The sequence below is a fragment of the Capra hircus genome, chromosome 11 (assembly GCF_001704415.2).
Source record: "Capra hircus breed San Clemente chromosome 11, ASM170441v1, whole genome shotgun sequence".
NCBI lineage: Eukaryota > Metazoa > Chordata > Mammalia > Artiodactyla > Bovidae > Capra > Capra hircus.
Window position 1 is genome coordinate 28,387,501 of NC_030818.1, and position 20,664 is coordinate 28,408,164.

The following is a 20,664-nucleotide window of genomic DNA, read 5'->3' on the forward strand; positions in this document are numbered from 1 at the left end:
ATAAAGTGACTGTTTTAAGTCCTTAACACCTATGTGTTACTTCTCAATTGCTTTGATGAGGACTAGGATTTTTTGGTTTTGGTAGCTTATCTTGTTTTTACTCTTTGTATTGGGACGGGGAAAGGTATACACACATTCATGTTTGCTCTCTCACAGGTATGCACGCATGCGCACACACACACAGACACATACACACACACACTACTCCTTCAAGATCAGTGCTTCAAAAACCAACACTTACGTATCATAGTAAGAGGACCATTTCATTTTAATCAGGGAATTCACTAGATTTAATGACATCTGGCACACATGAGAGGCTGTGATTTCCCACAAAGGGATTCTTTTTCCAGTGGGAAAGTTAGAAAGAATCTGGTGAAAATATAAGGCAATTAGAACCCACAAAATCACTTTTGAGGTTGTTTGGTACTTTTTCTTAGTTGTATTGAGACCACAGACATAATCAAACAAACAAACAAAAAAAGGATCATGGAGAAAAAGAGAAGGGAGAAGAAAGGAAGCGGGGAGGTGAGAAGTAAAATAGAAAAAAGAGTAATCTTGTACTCAACGCTCAGATTTCCAAAATCAGTTGAAACAGAAGCAACTTGTCCTGAAAGATCTGAAATTAAATAAAGGAATGCAGTTGGTTCAAAATGCATTCATCCTGCTCCTCTTAATAAAGAGTCAAGACCATACCAAGTCCTGTATTATCTGAAACAGCAAATATTGTTAGAAGAGAATTCTATAACAGTTTATGTCAGTCACATTTATTTGTATATACAATCAGTTGCTCTCAATGGAGGCAGTAAAACTGAGCAGAAAGTTTAAAGAAGAATATCCTGATTATCAGTGTAATGAACTTGTCTCCATTCACAATTCAAGTAGTTTCCTAAAATGAGCAGCCAATTAATGAAGTGTTACTTATGGAACATCTACTATGTATCTAACTCAGTGCCATAGACCGATTCTGTCAAAGAAGGAAAGAGGTGATTCTTGATCTCTGAGGGTCTGGAGTTGGAGACATGAGCACCTTAATGAACCATTCACCCAAAAGGAAAACAAAAGTTGTTCGCAGGTAATTTAACTTCAAGATGGGGTAGTTCTTAAATTCACGTGGAGGCGCCATCTAGTGGAAAAAGAAAGTAACTGTGAAAGAAGCCAAGTCATCAGGGAGAGCAGGGCAAGTCTGTAATACACAAAATCCCACTGTGACTTTGTGTTTTATGAGTCTTTTTGTATCTTAGAAATAAATTATAAAAGCAAATTATGTGGATAAGAGAAGAATCAGAGGGGGGGAGTTATAACAGTAAAATTTTCAGATTAACAAAGAGGGTCATGTAATTTTAAAAAATAAAGAATCTGAGGGCAACCCCTTCTTGTCACTGAATTAGGGCAACATAGGATGTAATAATATCAGAAGTTACAGTTTACTGAATTAAGATGCCTACATTTCAAATTCTGTGGGTCAGATTTATGATTAACTCTTTTTCTACGATGAAGTTGGAAATGGTAATGATGATAAAACTGAGGGATAGTTGAGAATCTTTAAGAGACTGTCAGTAAAATTAGAGAGAGCCATGAGATGTAAAACACACACACATCAAAACACCTGAAAAGTGATAGTATTAATGCCCAAGAAGAAAATAGACTGACTTTGGGCAAATTAATAATAAAATAGTATATACATTCATTGCATACTTAGATACATTTAACAAATTATTTTACTACTTTTTTTTAGAGGATAGGTAACATCTTTAAAGGCAAAGTGATATGTAGCATCTTTAAGTGCAAAGTGATCTTTTAGCTTAATGTGTTACATATCATTTTTAGTTTCATAGTCTGTTCTAAATATTTTTGCAAACATATTAGTCTTTCTCTACCGATCTTATGTGGCAGGGTGTATATAATGTGTTTTTGAAGTCCCTGAGTTTAGAAGACACTTGCAATGTTCTCCTCGTGCATCCATGTCTCTTCCAAACAATGTTCTGAAATCAGTCCTAAGAAAGACTGAGCATGTTTATGAGAAATGCTTGTATATCATCCTGTCTGATCTGTTCAAAATATTCCTTGGAAGAAGCAGCTCTTGGGAATTGGTTTCAAGTGTGATAGACTTCACAATTCAAAAATTATTCATCTGCGTGATTTGCCTCTCTCTCACTGCAATTCAAGGCAACTTTCCCCTTCCTGCTTGTGGGTTTCAAGGTAACGAAAGGCAGTTGCGGCATTTGGTGGCACTGCCGTCTATGGGGTCACACAGAGTCAGACATGACTGAAGTGACTTAGCAGCAGCAGCAGCAGAGTCGGTCCAGGATTGAACCAGGGCTACCCTCCTATGCACACTGTGTATATATCCACCCCACCTGTAACACATAACACTGACAGGATGCAAATTAATTATCTATTAACTGCAGAGCCAGCTGGATATTCACTTAACCATGTACTATTGGAGGGAAACGCAAGGCAAAAGTGTTGTTTAAAGCAAAGAAAATCTGGATTGAAATACATAAAAACAAATGACGTTGAAATCTGTGGTAGTGAATAGTCTGGTTATTATTAAGGAAATGCAGTTTCAAAACTAAAAAAAAAAAAGCACATACGGAAACCAAAATGAGGTGAGCCCAGTGTTACTGTGGAGAGGCCATAGCCAGAGGAGGGAAGGAAAGAAAGCAGGCCTGAATAGAAGGATGGTTTTATTAGCAAAGGCATTCTTTCAAAAACAAATAGGTGGTTATGAAGTACTTAAAACTTTCATCCTCTCAAATAGTTTAAATACTCTTCTAACCATCTTGTTTACATGATTAATTTACTGAGCAAATTCTGTGCCCGTGTAGGGAATGAGTAAAGACTGCCGCCAGACCTCGTCTGACTCCAGGCGCGGCGTGTGAAGCAGGGAGCTCGCTGCCCCGTTACTCGTGGGCGGCCGAGCTGGCTCAGGCCTGCGCTGAGTTTCTTCTGCCTACGAGCCCACGCGGCCCTGACCCTGCTGCCGCAGGAGAGTCCGCATCTTCCTAGTGCTCAGCCACGGCTGGTCCACGTGGAAAGGGCCTCACAGCGTGAAGGGTAGCCAGCAATGAGTGACCCGTAACTGTCATTTTATGTTGTGAGGCAAACCCGACTCTGAAATCCAGAGAGCCCAGCCTTCTGACCCACATATTAACTTGGGGCGACACTAACTTCAGATTTTAACTGCCTTTCTTTCCCTCTCCATTTTCTGGTTTCTTTTTCTCTCTCTTCCTTCTGCCTCTGCCTCCTGTGGCTGCCTGTCAATGTCTATGTCTCTCTCCTGGCCTCATCCTTGATCCCGTTCTCTTCCTACTTTATTATTAAAAAGGAACCTCTGTGCTTTTTTACTTCTGAAGTCTGGTGGGTTAAGCCCCTTTGCATGTCCCTCTTCTCTACAAACAGAACAGCCATACTGAATTGACTTTTGAAATTTATGGGTGACCCCAAAATGACTTTTCTCCCCTCTCCAGAGAGTCAGGGACCCTTAATTAGAAAAAATAATAATAGTTCCCCTGCCTCTGGTGAAGAGAGCAGATGAAATTATGTTATCACAGCCCAGCTCTGGAGACTTCCCTGGGACAGAGGGAAATGAGCAGGCAGGGCCCTTGTGTGCCACGGAGGCCGACCCTATAAACAAACCGGGTTCGTTAGCCTCCCCGCTGGCGTCGGCGTGCCTGCCGAAGGAGGGCAACGACCATTAGCTTTGAGTTGGGGTTTCCTGGTTTTGTGAAGTTCAACCACTCTAATGTTCTTCAATTGTGTTTGGGGTATGTGTATTTCCCAGTTTTTATAGTCGTCTGTTTAAAGGCATAAAGAAAGAGACGTTAAATATTTATTTTAGTTGACAAGATAAATGAAGGCTGCTACTGGGAAGAGAGCTGGCAATCCTGAAGCTGAGCCCTTGTTTGTCCACTTCCAAAACATACCCATTGTGTCCTCTGAATGGATAGTATACTAATTAGATCAGAAAATATTTTATTTGAGGTTGATTACAATAAACATTTACTTTGAGCGTTTTAAAGATTCTAATCTTGAAAGAAAGTGTAGTCTCTTTACAGAGGAGAATCAGACTTTCCCAGAACAGCCTCATTTCTGAGGGTCTCTAGGAAATTTACAACTAGTGCAGGCACGAAGTAGTTTTTGTGGCAAACTGGTGGCCAGCCCATTGTCAGCACAGCCTACTGGTGCAATTCTGACTCCCAGGCTAAGCCTGAAAGACATGGAACCCATCGGAAAAGCTACTTGCGTGTAGGAAAGGAAGCACCAGCTCTGTTCAACCGTCTCCTTGTTCTCCCTGAATCTCCACTCCGGCTAAAGTGCCATTGGCAGTCCCAGAGTTGGGCCGCTGAGGAACACGTCTGTTGCTGATGACTTCAAAGATCTCTCTGCTCAGGGCCAGGTGAGGGGACAGGTCTTCCCCGTCTGGAACCAGTTGGCTGGTGCAAGTGAACTGCTGAAATCTCACCAGAGAAATCTCTGCTGGCCTAAATCAGCTGAGACCTAAGCATCTCAGCTCTGCTGTGTTGCCCATTGTTTGACAAAGCCTTTCACCCCCAGGTCTCACTTAGGCAGAGAATTTGCCTCTTCTCTGCCCACTTCAACACCAGACACACCTTAGGGAATGGAGGAAGGATGGACCGAATACCATGAGGGCTGCGCTGAAGGCTGTGTGTGTGCACCGTTGTGCACTGAGATAGGTGATTGTGTTCTAGGAAGAAAAGTGGATTGTTAGTGCTCGGGATCCTTAGCAGTGCTGAGTTAGACAGGGCTCTGATTGTACCTTAGGCCCTCAAAGAAAATCAGTCCATTGGTCGGCTACTCTGGCATTTACTGAGCACCCGTTGTCACGGAGGCCAAAGGAGAATGTGGTTCCTGAATTCAGGGTTGGTAGCCTAGGATGTGGACAGAATAATACATAATTCCTTGTGACACTGTATTCGCTGATTAGGCTTAAGAAGGGGGACTTGGAGACAGCTCGGTGAACAAGATGCAGTCTTGAACTGGCCTTGTCATCATCAGGGCTCAGAGAAAGAAGGCCCTGAGGCTCTGCAGCAAGCCTAGCTTTGCCAGCAATGGAAACTGCGAGGAAGGGGATATACCAGGGCAGGAGACATGGCATGCTGCCGATCAGCTGCAAATTAAACTTCTTGGAAGGTGGAGATAAGACTCTGGGGGAACTTGGAAGTTAGGCAGAGTTTATTTCCTCTGGATATGGCTGGTGATAGGTAAGCTGGAGATGCTTATAGAGGGGAGTGACAGAACAGAAATAATACTCTAGGATGATTTAGTCTGACCTATATAAAACCTGTATGGAGAGGGAGAGAGGAGTAGAGACAAGGGACCAAGGAGTCACAGCTTCTGCTTTCATCTCCAGCATGGACAGGTGACCGGGCCAGGCCCCAGAAGCCATGTGTTCCAAAACAGAGCTTGTAATGATGAGGAGATAGCATCGCTTCTAGCTCGTGATAGGCTAAGTAAACAAGACAGCAAGCCCATTAGAAAAAATGTAAGAGAACAAAGATTATGAGAAATATGTTTAGGTATGACGTGGGGAAGCAGCTTATCTGGTGGTTCTTGGGTAGGGCTTTGTTTATTTTAATGATTCCTGTGCAGAGCAGCGTGTTCTTAGAAAGGTACCTGATTCTTCATGATTCTTCACATCTGCCTTTTCTCTGCCCACTTCCCATCAAAAGCAGACACTGTACAGGGCCCAGCCAAGCCCTGTCATTTCACAGCTGCCTATTTATCAGAGTGTTAATGAAGGGGCACATTTCTAGAGCTATGATTTTGTATTTGTTCCTCTCAGCACGTTATGCCCTCCCTCCTTTCCTTGAGGTAGGGAGGGACAAATTGGCAAACCCATAATGGCACCCCTGCTGTCTAAGAGGCATCAGGTCACCAGGCAGGACCTGAGGGGTGAAGACTTGAGCACAGACCAGCCTCTGCTGCCCAGCTTCCTCTTGTCTCATGGATAAGTGAACGTGAAATCACTCAGTTGTGTCTGACTCTTTGTGACCACATGGACTGTAGCCTGCCAGGCTCCTCCATCCATGGGATTTTCCAGGCAAGAATACTGGAGTGGATTGCCATTTCCTTCTCCAGGGGATCTTCCCAAGCCAGGGATTGAACCTGGGTCTCCCGCATTGCAGGCAGATGCTTTACCATCTGAGCCACCAGGGAAGCCAGTGGTTAACACACGTGGAAAGGCCACCTCTGGGCTTTTCTAACTCAGGATCACATAATTTTCACTTTTCATTTATAATGACTTCTACTAGAATAAGCTTGAATAACCAGGAGGTTCCCATTTTTATTCTTTCTCTGTCCCCAGACACTTGTGTAGACATCAAGTAAATTATCTGCCATCTCTGCATCTCTGCTCACTTGTCTACAAAAACTAGGAGTTGGGGGCTGATGGGAGCCCCTTCCAGTGGTCACTGGAGAATACGCATGTGTGCTTGTCTGGGGGTGAGAGTGAGGGAACCCTTAGATAGGTGCTTTTCCTTCTTCTCCAAACACAATTCAGGAAAGGCAGGAAGAGTGAGGTTCAGTAGACCGATAGTTGCAAGTTGATCACCATATTTTTGTTTGTTTGGATGAATGGTATGACCAGGAAGTTTGGAGCATGTTTCATTGAATGTGTGCATTTGACTTACATTCTGGATATAGGTCCTTGCACCCCATTCATATTTATATGATCTCCCCACCTTGCTTTTTTTTTTTCCAATTTAGAATCACAGAACTGGTTGGTTACCACCCTGAAGAGCTGCTTGGCCGCTCAGCCTATGAGTTCTACCATGCGCTGGACTCAGAGAACATGACCAAAAGCCACCAGAACTGTAAGTTCCAGGAGTACCCCCAGACATCTGTGGAATCTGGCCTTGAGTGAAATGTGAACGGTGAGAAGGAAGAAAATCCAATCTCTTTCATCACAGGGCCCACCATCTTGTGCGGCAGACAAGACTTGTGTCCTCAGGAAAGTCAGAGAACCAAACTTGCCAGCAGCCTATATGGCATGTTGATGCAAAAAGGATAAGGGGACACACCAACACACCAAGGCATACAGCCTAGAGAATGGAGGGTGGGCTGAATCTCATTCCCCCCTTACCACCTCCACTGGGCACATTTCTGCAGTTAACAGACTGCAAAAGCTTATGCAACAGCCCCGTAGAGCATGATCAACTTGGGTAATATGCTTTAGGTGCCAGTACATCCATTCAGAGAAGAAGAGGGCTGGGACAGTTCAGGGCACTTCAGTTGAACCTTGAAGGATGGGGGAACATTGGGCTAAACAGAGGTGGAGGTTGTACAGTACCAACTTACTAGATTAGTTGAGGTAAGCCATGGTTTTCCAAGAGCTTGCTTGCTGAATCAAGAGAACTCAATTGGATGAGAATGTCCAGGCAACCCAATAATGGCATGCGGAAATTGTGCCTTGCAGCTTACAAAAGAAAAAAAAAAAACAAAAAACCCTGAATTATGAAAGGATTCTAGAGCAGGGTTGTCCAAAAGAACTTTTTGGAGTGAAAATGTTCTTCCTCTGCAGAGTCATGGGTGACCTTTGCTGTATTTGAAATATGTGTAATGCAACTGAATTTTTAAATTATAGTTTTAATTAACTTTAAGTAGCCACACTTGGCTTATGGCTACCATATTAGACAGAGCTGTTCTACTGAATTTCAGTTGACTTTAATCCCAATTAAGCCTTCTCATTTGTAAATGATCCAAGACAATTTTCTTGAATCCATACAGCCCATCAACATGCAAGAACGGTGGGTCTATAACCCTGTTCTTGGCCTGCGCTGTGCTAGGCTTAGTTGCTCAGTCATGTCCAACTCTTTGTGACGCTATGGACTATAGCCCGCCAGGCTCCTCTGTCCATAAGGATTCTCCAGGCAAGAATACTGGAGTGAGTTGCCATACCCTCCTCACTTGGCCTACTGGGGGAAATAGAAATTTATAGGATTGATCCCTACCCTAAAGGATCTCATATCTGAGGGAGAAGGAGGGCTATGTGTTCCCTGGGAGCCAGTTGACTGGTGCCTTAAGCCTCAGTATCTAGTGTAGTGTTTGGTACTATATAGGCACTAAGTGAATGATAAACTCAAGGGCAAAAACTACATTTTGGAAAGAATGCTTCAAAAAAGTGCCCCCAGTGCAGATGGAGGTGCTGAGAGGATTACAGAAGGACTTAAAATGGGTTAATCTGAGAAGATTCCCAGTGGTCCTGCTGGTCTTGGACTCCAGGGATTAGAGTGGCTTGAAGTAGCAATGAAGAAAATGGAAATGCAGCCATTTCCCCATTGTTCCTAAATCCATCCATCTATCCCAAGGTTAGGACAGCTGAGGTTCAGAGCAGCTAACAGATCAGCAGCCCATAAACTGCACAGAAGCACAGCTACTGTTCCCTCAAGCAGTAAGATCTTCTCTGACTGGTTTCTTTGCTTCATCCTCACGGCTTTGGGGTTCAGTCTGACAGTGCAGCAGGGCCCCTCATGATATCTCAAAGATGTTTCTCACTGTGGTCTCCGGCAAAAAAAAAAAAAATAATCCAAAATCCAGATTCCACATTCAGGGACACAGGGATGGGGGCAGGAGGTGGACGTGCCATGGACATGACCCAGCCCTAACCTGGCCCAGCTTTGAAACTGTAGGATGTGGCACCAGCCTCCTCTCTGGGATTCCCTATGCTTTTCGGATCCATAGCGGTTCCAGCTCCCTAAGTCGTCCTGGTACTGGGCCTGGGAGACCTGGCTCTGGCTCAGCTTACCCACTGATTCCCCAGTGCCTGGCTTTCTAGGGTTTCCCTCCTTTAGATGTAAAACTGGGGAAAAACCTAACCTTCCTTCTCAGCCAAGGGTGCGTCAAAGTAGGGACACTAGCAAATGTTTCTGAGAATTCTTGCAGGACAGCATTGGACTGAAGCTTCCGGGGTGGGGAAGGTGAGGAAGCTACTGTCAAAAAGAACAAAAAATGATGACTTCTCAGTAGGCCTATGAAAGGGTTTTTTCCTTTCTCTTAGAAAATCTTTGATCCTTAAAAAAAGATCTGGGTTAAAATATTGTCACACTAATTTAGTTTTCTGCTGAATTCAAGGGCAATATGGTGCTTTTTATTGACTCTGTGTTTTTAAGCAATAGGCACACTTAAAGATAATTCACAGACCAAATATAAATCACAGGTTCCCTTCTTTCCCTGATGGAGCCAAGCAAAGCAGCTCTGAGTTTGGAGGCCTCTACCTAGTCAGCCTGAACCCACATAAGGAAGGAAATTGGGTTAATGCCAGCTAAACAGAAGCAACTATTTCTGTCTCTCTTTCCCCCTCTCTTTTTTAAAACTTTTTATTTTATATTGGAGTATAGCCAATTAATAATGTTGTGATAGTTTCAGGTGGACAGCAAAGAGACTCAGCCATACATATACATGTATCCATTCTCCCCCCAAACTCCCCTCCCATCCAGGATGCCACATAACTGAGTAGAGTTCCATGTGCTATACAGTTCTTTTTCTCTCTTTCAATCTTTCTGTCTATCTCAATCAGTTTCTCTGTGTTTGTCTGACTCTGTCTCTCTCTCTCTCATTGAGTTTATGCAGATAAAGTTGCACCACAGACCCATGCTCATACTATGGAATAGTTGGGGGCTGAGGCTGGTCTAGGGTTACACACCAGTATCTCGAATTTAGGCCTGTACGTGTATCTTAGTCTGTGAAGGTTTACCATTGAAATTGCTGGGGAAGTTCAGGCCTCAGACCAGATTTAGATAATTGAAAGCCATCATTTGCAAATGGATTAGTAGTTTATACATTTGTTACCCTTGGAGGGTAAGGGTTTGGGGGAGGGGAGCTGATTTCTCTTTGTTGTGTGAGGACAGTATGTGCTCTTAGGAAAACAAGATTAAGGCCATAAAAAGCCTATCTACCAAGTAGCAGGCCCTCACCCGGGCTGGCATTAATGAGCAGATGATTAGAAAGCTGGTGTAATTACATGCTACTGACAGAGCAGGCCCTCGCCTGCAGTCGCTAGAAATGCAGTTAAGAACCTTTGCTCACTGCACTGTTTAATCAAAAAGAATAAGAGCCCGGAATCTTGTCTGCATTAAGAACAAGTTAATAAGTTAATAAATAAGTTCACTCCAGGCACTTGAAATTGTGTGAGAATCATGTCGCTGGAGCAAGGGAGCCTCAGTGGGGCAGATAAAGGGAGATGAGGGAAGACAGAGTCATTTCTTTGGCCAAGGGGTCCATGATGATTTGGGACAGCAGCAACCACCAGTTCAGTCTTCCCAGTGAAGTGTCGCCCATGGGAATGTAGTAGGAGGGCACCATACTGTGGGCCATAAGGCTGTCTCACAGCCCAGACAACTGTCCTGTGTGATGTGAAGCAGGCCAGGTCTCTCTGGCCTTAGTTTCCTCATGTTAAAAAAAAAAAGAAAATGATATCTGTCTTCCCTACAGCACAGGATTTTATTTAAAAGATTAGACAATGCTGATATAACCACTTTGGAAAATAACTTGGCAGTATCTAATAAAGGAAAGGTGTACTTACCATATGACCCACCCACTGCACCCCTAAGCTACACCCACACTGTATGTCCATACAAAGATTTGTACATAGATGTTTATAGCACCTTTATTCATCATAGCCAAAAACTGAAAACAACTCAAACATCCACTGGAAGGTGAATGGATAAATAATGGTATCTCTGTGCAGTGGAACGTTACTCAGCAATTAAAGGGGGCAAGCCAGAAATATCTACAACAACATGAGGGTTCTGGGAAACACGCTATGTAAAAAGAAAGCAGATACAAAAGAGCGCGTGCTCTTGTATGATTCCACTTCCATGCAAATGGAGAGAAGATGATTCCAATATATCGTTAACAGAAAACAGATCAGTGGTTGCCTGGGACTGGGGTGGAGCAATGGGGATTGACTGCTAAGAGCTATAAGAAATTCAGGAGGTTGCATAAGGGAAAGTTCTTTGATTGTAGTGACTGTTGCAAGGGTCTGTACATTCATCAAAACATGTATGCTTAAAATGGGTGCACTTTCTATTGGTGGTGATGGCGTAAGCGGTAAAAAACCTGCCTGCGAATGCCGAAGACATGAGACTCAGGTTCGATCCCTGGGTCATGAGGATCCCCTGGAGGAGGGCATGGCAACCCACTCCAGTATTCTTGTCTAGAGAACCCCATGGACAGAGGAGTCTGGCAGGCTACCGTCCATAGGGTCTCAAAGAATCAAACACAACTGAAGCAACTTAGCACGCAAAGTTGATTTTTTTTTTAAAGTACGAACCAAACCGAAAAAAACTTAGGAGTCTTCAGTTTGGACTACAGTCCTGTACTAGTTCCACTGATAGGGCCTTTCAGCAAATCCCTCAGTATTTCTAAGCCTCAGTTTCTTCAGATGAAAACCAGGAATATTAATAATAAGCAGTTTATGGTATTACTGTACAGTAAGTTAGATGATGCTGACACTAATCCTGTGGATGCTTTAGTGGTCAAGCACTGTTCTAATTCCTTTGCAGAAATGAATTTATCTTATGAGATGGTTTTGAACCCTGCAAAGCACTATACACATGCAAGTTATAGTGCTTCCTATACCTTGGAAGTGCTTATTAGATTTCTGAACAGGGTGACATGTGCCAAGAAAAACATAAATGTAAAAGGGTTACAAGCAGCATTAGTATGAACCAAGCTGTATTCCTCAATCACACAGGAGTGGTGAACGGGGAGTGGTTCAGGAGCCTACAAGGAAAACTGGAGAGATTCTCTGTGTTTACAGAATGTCCACATGTTCTCACATAAGGCCCCTCAGGACATTATCTGCAGATGTGGCAGGGCCTGAGCACTATACATGTTAGTAACTGTGGGGCAGAGGGGTTTATTCCTTTACAGCATTTGTCAGTGACGTTCAGCCAGCATTTTTATACCTGATTAGCCAGGTGGGCAGATGTGGTCCTCAGTACAAACAGCTGTGGGATACTGGGTACTAATAATAACTACTATCATTCAGTTCAGTTCAGTCTTTCAGTTGTGTCCGACTCTCTGCAACTCCATGAGCTGCAACACGCCAGGCCTCCCTGTCCATCACCAATTCCTGGAGTCCACCCAAACCCTTGTCCATCAAGTTGGTGATGTCATCCAACCATCTCATCTTCTGTCGTCCCCTTCTCCTCCTGCCCTCAATCTTTCCCAGCATCAGGGTCTTTTCAAATGAGTCAGCTCTTCGCATCAGGTGGGCAAAGATTTGGAGTTTCAGCCTCAACATCAGTCCTTCCAATGAACACCCAGGACTAATCTCCCTTAGGATGGACTGGTTGGATCTCCTTGCAGTCCAAGGGACTCTAAAGAGTCTTCTCCAACATCACAGTTCAAAAGCATCAATTCTTCAGCACTCAGCTTTCTTTATAGTCCAACTCTTACATCCATACATGACCACAGGAAAAACCATAGCCTTGACTAGATGGACCTTTGTTGCCAAGGTAATGTCTCTGCTTTTTAATATGCTGTCTAGGTTGGTCATAACTTTCCTTTCAAGGAGTAAGTGTCTTTTAATTTCCTGGCTGCAATCACCATCTGCAGTGATTTTGAAGCCCAGAAAAATAAAGTCAGCCACTATTTCCACTGTTTCCCCATCTATCTGCCATGAAGTGACGGGACCAGATGCCATGATCTTAGTTTTCTGAATGTTGAGCTTTAAGCCAACCTTTTCACTCTCCTCTTTCACTTTCATCAAGAGGCTTTTTAGTTCCTCTTCACTTTCTGCCATAAGGGTGGTGTCATCTGCATATCTGAGATTATTGATATTTCTCCCAGCCATCTTGATTCCAGCTTGTACTTCCTCCAGCCCAGCGTTTCTCATGATGTACTCTGCATATAAGTTAAATAAGCAGGGTGACAAGATATAGCCTTGACATACTCCTTTTCTTATTTGGAACCAGTCTGTTGTTCCATGTCCAGTTCTAACTGTTGCTTCCTGACCTGCATACAGGTTTCTCAAGAGGCAGGTTAGGTGGTCTGGTATTCCCATTTCTTTCAGAATTTTCCACAGTTTCTTGTGATTCACACAATCAAAGGCTTTGGCATAGTCAATAAAGCAGAAGTAGATGTTTTTCTGGAACTCTTGTTTTTTCGATGATCCAGCGGATGTTGGCAATTTCATCTCTGGTTCCTCTGCCTTTTCATTACTGTTAATTATTATCAGTACCCCATTTTGCAGATGAAGAAACCAAAACCAAGATTTTATAATCCTGCTGGCATGCCTCTTCTTAGTTCTCTGTGATTTGGGGGTTTCTGAGCTGGGATTCAAAAGAATGAATTCCCAAGGAATGAAAGTAGGTGGGCAGTTCAGAAAACTATCAGAAATCCTAACATTAGTAAACTTTCATTTGAAGGGACTTGTTGATTCCTTTTTAAGGGGAACAGTCAGAGCATTCTAGACTGGGGAAGAGAACTATATTGGGATGCAGGGTTCTTTCTCCAGTGTTTTTATGGAGAAAAGCAAATGTTAAATGAACATTTAGAACATTCTGGGAGAGGAAGGAAGTCATATGCAGGTAGCCTAGCTGAGCAGCTGGGAGGCCAAGTGCAGAGGACTCGCAGGCTTTGAAGAGGCTGTGTGTGGAGGTGGCTGGGGGCCCAGTACTGCCTCAGCCCCCACTGGGAGCGCAAGGCTTGCTTATGCCTTTGCTCTAAGTCCCAAACCTTTGTGGCCCTAAAGGTGGCGGGTCTGACCAATGGCTTAAAACAATCAGGATATCGGTTTTGTTTTTTTTAAACTGCCTTTGTTCACAAGCAGAGTGTTGATGGTGGGTCTGCTACCAGCGGCTGCCGAGAGCAGGCGTTCTCCACGCTGCCTGCAGGTTCCCCCCACCTGCAGCGTGGGGCAGAGGAGGTGCTCTTGCACCCCGGGTGCACGCATGGATCCGGCTGGTGCCCCGTGGAGCGGCTTCCTCTCGGTGACCTTGAGGGGAAAGAAGGGCAGGTGCTGTTCTTGGTTTCTGCTCACAGCTGAGCCGGTGTGAGCTGACCTGTCAAGGGTTGGCCATGGCCGCTCCCTCACAGCCAGCCTAGGGACGTCAGCTAACCTCTCTGGACCGCCTTCCCCACGTTTAACATGAAGTGTTGGGCAAGACGCTCTCAGTGCCCTTCCAGCTCATTCCCCCGCATCTTTTCCCATACACTGCCCTCGCCTCCCTGACCTCAGGCCCCGTTTCTCCTCCCCTAGTGTGCACCAAGGGTCAGGTGGTGAGCGGCCAGTACCGGATGCTTGCCAAGCATGGGGGCTACGTGTGGCTGGAGACACAGGGGACGGTGATCTACAACCCTCGCAACCTGCAGCCCCAGTGCATCATGTGTGTAAACTATGTCCTGAGGTGAGTGCTTGAGGGCTGGGGGCCACAAGGCTGGGGGCTGGGGTGTTCCTGAGACTGACAGTGCGACCCAGGGACACCAGGCTCCTCAGAACCCGGGCACCACATCTTAGAGTCCTTGGCGGTGGGCATCCTGGGGACAATGGGACATTGGGATTTCCCTTTGACAGCACTTTTTCTGCCCCTTGCCTCTCGTCTGTCATCTGTCATGCCTCCACCCTATGTGAGGGAGGCAACTAGAACACAGATGAAGCCTAACCTGTTTTCTGAAAGAGGATCAAGGGAAGAGAACTGCTCATACTTTTGGGGAGCAGACGTAACACCCTAGCTATGTAGAACTTGGGAAGACAGCTGGAGAAAGGCAGTGCTGGGGTGAAACAAAAGCAGAAGCCTTCATGTCTGTGCACACCACTCAGTCCATGTACAATATAAAAACAGCATCCAAGACACATACATATTGTGAGGCTCTCTTGGCATCGCTAGGCTCCAGGACTCCAAACTACCATCGTGCAGTTCTTTACAAAATGCTAACACACTGTCCATACCCATGGTTTTATCTGAGAGGCTTAGCTGTCAGGGCTGCAGTGTGTCTGGGAGAGCAAAAGCGTTTTGATGGAAAATGTGGAGGGTCTGAAGCTCCCTCTCATCTCAACAGTGAAATTGAGAAGAACGACGTGGTGTTCTCCATGGACCAGACAGAGTCACCGTTTAAGCCACACCTGCTGACCATGAACAGCATCTTTGATAACAGTGGCAAGGTGGCTGTGTCTGAGAAGAGCAACTTCCTGTTCACCAAGCTGAAGGAGGAGCCCGAGGAGCTGGCCCAGCTGGCACCTACCGCGGGAGACACCATCATTTCTCTGGATTTCGGTGGGTGCATCTTAGCTAGGCCGGGGCAATCGAACCCTCCTGGGGTAGGGGGAGGCCTCCCTGGCACAGAGCTGCCGTGTGCCTTCTCTGAGTCTTGCTAATCCTCCATTAGTGTGGCCAAACCCTGTGCTGTGCACACGCACTCACCATGCTCGGGACTGCCCCATGTCTGACCTCTCAAGGCACCGATCCGGGTGGGGTCCGGTTGATTCTGCATCATGGGCAGTGGGAGTCTGAGAGGAGAGGTCTCGGGGATCTGCTCTGAGGCCATGGGCATATTTTCACAGAGTGGGCAGATCTCCACCTTGAAAGACAGATTGTGTGTTTAGGCAGAAGGCTGCTAGGTTGAAATAATGTTGGGAGAAATCATCCCAAAAACATGGATGGAGAAACAGATTCGGGCCCAGCAGTAAGTCCTTACATGCACGTCTTTAAACGTTTACCTGTCCCCTGAGTCCTGGTGGCCCCAGCAGGGTTTCCAGCTCTTCTCCCTTGCTCTGTACCTGCAAGGCCCCTTCCTCTCCATGTGGCAACTGACCACCATCACCCCCAGCCTTACTGTGGCCACTCAAGGAGTAGCTATACCTCCCTGTACTTGCTCTGAACTGGCTTGGCCTTGCTAGACGTGTTCTTGAGAAGCCACAGGGGAGTCGTGACTGCAGAGGGTCACAGAGGGCAAACCTGGGCCAAGGAGTCATGCAGCATCCCAGTTTTGTGGCAATAACGAGGTGACTTGCCCAGTTCTCATAACCTTCTCCTCTGCATTCTAGATTGTCCTTCAGGGAAGAGAGGCAACTGATACATTTAATCTCTGAAAGTTAGTGGCTCCAAGAGGATGTTCCCATTGAACAGAGTCTGTACATTGAAGCAAAGCCCTGGTTGAAGGCCTCTTTAACCCAACCAAGCCTCAGTGCACCAGGGCCTAGCCCCAGGCACGCTGCAGACCCTTTTAGGAACTCTTGTGCATCCTTCAGGCTTCCTCTGTCCTGGGGGTGAGCCCAGTGGTTGTGGGTGCTAACCAAGCCAGGCCCTGTCTCCACAGGGACCCCGAACTTTGAGGAGTCCTCAGCCTATGGCAAGGGCATCCTGCCCCCAGGCCAGCAGTGGACTGGAGAGGTGAAAAGCCATGGCACCCACAGCGAGGCCGGGAGCCTGCCCGCCTTCACCGTGCCCCAGGCGGCCGCCCTGGGGAACAGCACCCCCAGTGCCAGCAGCAGCAGCAGCTGCTCCACGGTGAGCCCCCCGCCTTGGGTTGAGGTCATGCAGAGGGTGAGCTCCTCTGGCTGCTGCCGGATGGCTGAGTGGACAGGCCAGGCCCCAGTGCTGCGCTCCTCTTCCTCGGGTTTCCTGCGGACCCCAAAGGTGGCTGTGAGACTTGCCTGCCACATATTAGATGCTTGCTGTTGGCTCTCCACCCCCATCTACAGAATAAGCTCCTTGAAGACAGGGGCTAAGTCACTCATGGCTGTGAGCCCTGCGCTCAGTCTCCATGCAGGACAGTAACCATCCTGCGGGGCGCAAAGGGCCCGGCCAGCCATGCTTCTGTCTGGCTTGTTCTTCAAGACGGCCTCATTTTATGGTGAGGAGACTGAGCTCAGAGAGGTTCACACAGCTCATATGGAGTGGCCTCTCTACAAATCCTGTTCCATGGAATGGAGTTGACTCTGAGATGTATTTCTCCTTCCACCTTGGACTTCTGGGGAAAGCAGTGCCATAGCCTTGACTTGGTCACCTTCCTTCCTGGCCCCTAGCCCAGTAGCCCTGGAGACTATTACACATCTCTAGATGACAATCTGAAGATTGAAGCAATCGAGAAGCTCTTTGCCATGGACACGGAGGCAAAGGACCAGTGTGGCACCCAGGTATGTAGCCCTGGAGAAGATCGGGATGGTGCACCAGGCCTGCCTGCTGATGCTGTGAAGGCTTATGCCCATTCTTGCAGCCTCGGCCCTTTGTTGCAAAGACTAGTGGGAAAGCTTGGCCAATGCCATAGTCCCTTAACTGGGTGAGAGTGCAAGGAAATGGAGCCTGTGGTCGCCTGCTTCTCCCACGTCTGCCTTCTACTTTACCCGTGTCAAATGCAGCTCTTTTTAACTCTCCATATATTTATGTCCACTAACTTGGCTATTTGTTAGTGCTCAGAAAGCCAGAACTACAACTGAACCTTTCTTTAAGGAGCCCTGCATTTAAAAAGCATCCCCAGATGTCCAGATGTGTAAGACTTTTCTAAGCACAGGGAACAATTCCCTTTATATACATTTTCGTTTTAGGATTCTTTGAAATAACTTATGTTAAATGCATTTTAAAATGACATCTGACTGACAAATTTTTATTTACACATAACTCTTCAGAAACATATTACATAAGGCCAAACAGTCTTGTAAAACCTGTGTAAACAGGCTAGGGTGTGGGTGGATGGTATGTGTGTCACAAAACCCAAAGGAAATGTATGAATCCCTGTTTGTCCTACTCTGGGTTATTCGTCCAAATTTCTGCCTTGCCTCCTCAGTTTGTGTCTTTATTCTGCGATCTTTCCCTCCTTCAACCCTGCACTTTCTTCTCTGAACTCTAAGATTTATTCCTTGAAAAGAGAAAGTGCGTGACTGGCTGCTGCTTCTCTTTAACCGTCTCATGCAGTTGAAACCATTAATAAGCTACCTCCCCCCAGGGAGGGTTGAAATGTTTGTTTTGCTGCATCTGCTTGTGAGGATTCGCTATGGTGCCCATACTGGGAACGTGGGGGCCACCTCTGAGTCCTTGTTGATCTGAACGAAGGTCCCACAGAGAGCACTGGGCCACAGTTACCCTACGAGCTGTCCGCAGATACACCCTGGGCACGGGCGGGAGATGAGGACAAAGCTGCCCTTGGCCCCCAGGAGCCATCGTGCTCATCAGAGTAGGCAGGAATAAAGAGGTGGGGCCGACACCAGTGGGGTGTGTGGAAGAATGACGGAGTGGAAGGCTGGTAACGCGTGTCAGAAAACCTTCCACACTTTGAGGACACATGTGTGCTTTCCTCTCTTGGGTCCCCAGCTTCCAGGCTGTGCAGGAGGAATGCCTCGGGCGGGGGAATGAGGGACTAAGATGAGGCAGCATCCTTGAGGCAGCACCCACTGCTGAGCTGCTTTGCCCCTGCTCTGTGTCTTCTAGACTGACTTTAATGAGCTGGACTTGGAGACCCTGGCGCCTTACATCCCCATGGACGGAGAGGACTTCCAGCTTAGCCCCATCTGCCCCGAGGAGAGCCTCCTGCCGGAGACCCCCCAGTCGACCCCCCAGCACTGCTTCAGCACCATGTCAAACATCTTCCAGCCACTGGCTCCGATGGCCTCTCATAGCACCTTCCTCCTGGACAAGTATCAGCAGCAGCTGGAAAGCAAGAAGACGGAGCCTGAGCAGCGGCACGTGTCCTTCACCTTCTTTGACGGTGGCAGCAAGGTGTCCCTGCTGCAGTGCTGTGGCCAGACCTACACCCCTCTCTCCTCCATGGGAGGCATATCCAGCACACAGTGGCCCCCTGACCCGCCATTACAGCTGGGGCCCATGAAGTGGCCTGGCGAAGATCAGCACACAGAGGCCTTGGGGACAGCGCCCCTGGGGCCCCCCATTGCCACACCCCATCTCGCCACGTTCAAGAAGAGGTCAGTGACAGAGACGCTGGGCTGCATGGGGGAGGGGGTACAGACAGGTGCCCACTAGGAGCAGGTATGGGGCTCCAAAAGGCCCCTTGCCCCATCACCAGTTTCCATTCGACAGCAGTCCGATATGCCGCGTAGCCCTTCTCTAAACTTTAGGGGACTCGCCCTAAGATACGTGAGGCCTTGACTGGCACACGTTTTATCAGAGCTGGAGGAGACCAAGAGGGGGCTGCAGACAGGGAAAGGGAAAGAAGTGGCTTGTCCTGGGCCCTGCATACCAGTGGCTTCCTGAACTACCCCTTACTTTTTTTATTCAGAGTTCATGATCTGAGCCACAGACCACCCACACACACAACATGGAGGGACATTTCCTCAGTTCAAGTGTGGAAACCTAGTTGAGAAAAGTGAAAAGATGCCCCTGCCTTCCCCCTGACTTCAGTTGCCAGAGTCCAGCATCGCCCTCCCCGTCCTGCCTCCTCCCAGCATCTGCCAGTATCCACCACCCCCACAAGGCCCTTCCAAACCCCTGGGAGCTTCCCTGGCTGTCCCATGGTTGGAATAGGCTTCAAGTTCCCAGGGCCCATTGGTTAGGCTTCCCTGAGGCCCTTGCCTTTTCCAGGGCATCCTCCCTTGTCCCTGGTGGGGAGCAGTCCAAGCAGAGCAGGGGAGATGGGGCAGAAGCGGCCCTTGCAAAGACAGCTGTCACTGAGCTGGGCGGCCACAAACCAGGCCAGGACCAAAGGCTGCCGGGGGCCAGCCAGGCAGATGGACATGTGTGGAGGGAGGTGCAGACAGCTGAGCCATCAGTGTCTACTAGGCAGGGCACACTGAGGACAGGGAGAGCTCCAGCCCAGGCCCTCGCCCCCTCCTCCAGGACTCTTCCCTGGGGCTCCAGAGCCACCAGTGGCGCCCCAGACTCTCTCACGCCCACTCTCTCTGGCTTGGCAGGTCTGCCAAGGGCTTCGGGCCTCAGGGTCCAGATGTGATGAGCCCAGCCATGATTGCCCTCTCCAACAAGCTGAAGCTGAAGCGACAGCTGGAGTACGAGGAGCAAGCCTTCCAAGACCTGAGTGGGGTGAGCCGTCTCCTGGGGGCATTGCTGCAGGTTCCCTCCACAGCCCTTGGGAAGGCTGGGTGGGAGCTGGGGCTGAATGTCGAGACCCAGGCTGACAGGGAGGGTCTCTCAGAACAAGCAGGGCCTGCCTCATCCCAGCACAGTTTGGGACTGGGTTCTCTGGCCTCTCCCTCTATGTCTGCACTTCCACATGCAGGGGGATCCACCAGGCAGCAGCACCTCACACTTGATGTGGAAAAGAATGAAGAGTCTCAGGGGTGGTGGGACCTGCTCTTTGATGCCGGACAAGCTGCCTAATGCAGACGTCCCTAACGGTGAGTGCAGTCCTGGGCCGTGGCAGGCTGGGGTTGGGAGAGGGCATTTGCCAGTGGAGCCAGGGGCTTAGATCCGGGCCCACCCTGGTTCCTCTCTCTTCATCACCTGGGGGTGACATGGTCAGAAATCTCTGGGCTCCTCCCGTGGAGGAAGAGGGATGCTGGGGATGTCACAGTCTGTCCCCTCACTCTGACATCGGCCTTTTCAGATGAGTTCATCCAGAATCCCGTGAGGGGTAGGAGCCAGCCCCTGAGACACTTACCACCACCACAGCCACCATCTGCCACAAACCCGGGGGAGCCCACCAAGAGTGGGTTCCCCCCACAGTGTTATGCCCCCCAGTACCAGGACTACAGCCTACCAGCGGCTCACAAGATGTCAGGTGGGTGCACTC

At 47.7% G+C, this 20,664-nt stretch overlaps 1 protein-coding gene and 1 non-coding gene across 2 annotated transcripts in view; one reads left to right on the forward strand and one right to left on the reverse strand.

The window, feature by feature from the left end:
• The window catches only part of EPAS1 (endothelial PAS domain protein 1), a 92,517-nt gene that overhangs the window by 68,721 nt on the left and 3,132 nt on the right, over nucleotides 1–20,664 (forward strand). Inside the window, exons 7-15 of the mRNA XM_018055188.1 lie at nucleotides 6,730–6,836; nucleotides 14,228–14,375; nucleotides 15,028–15,242; nucleotides 16,285–16,475; nucleotides 16,994–17,104; nucleotides 18,393–18,883; nucleotides 19,829–19,955; nucleotides 20,152–20,269; nucleotides 20,479–20,652. Of these exons, the coding sequence (XP_017910677.1) occupies nucleotides 6,730–6,836; nucleotides 14,228–14,375; nucleotides 15,028–15,242; nucleotides 16,285–16,475; nucleotides 16,994–17,104; nucleotides 18,393–18,883; nucleotides 19,829–19,955; nucleotides 20,152–20,269; nucleotides 20,479–20,652 (1,682 nt within the window). The remainder of the gene's footprint in view (nucleotides 1–6,729; nucleotides 6,837–14,227; nucleotides 14,376–15,027; nucleotides 15,243–16,284; nucleotides 16,476–16,993; nucleotides 17,105–18,392; nucleotides 18,884–19,828; nucleotides 19,956–20,151; nucleotides 20,270–20,478; nucleotides 20,653–20,664) is intronic.
• Nucleotides 6,109–6,180, reverse strand: TRNAC-GCA. The gene has a single exon. It is a non-coding gene; the product is annotated as a tRNA-Cys (tRNA).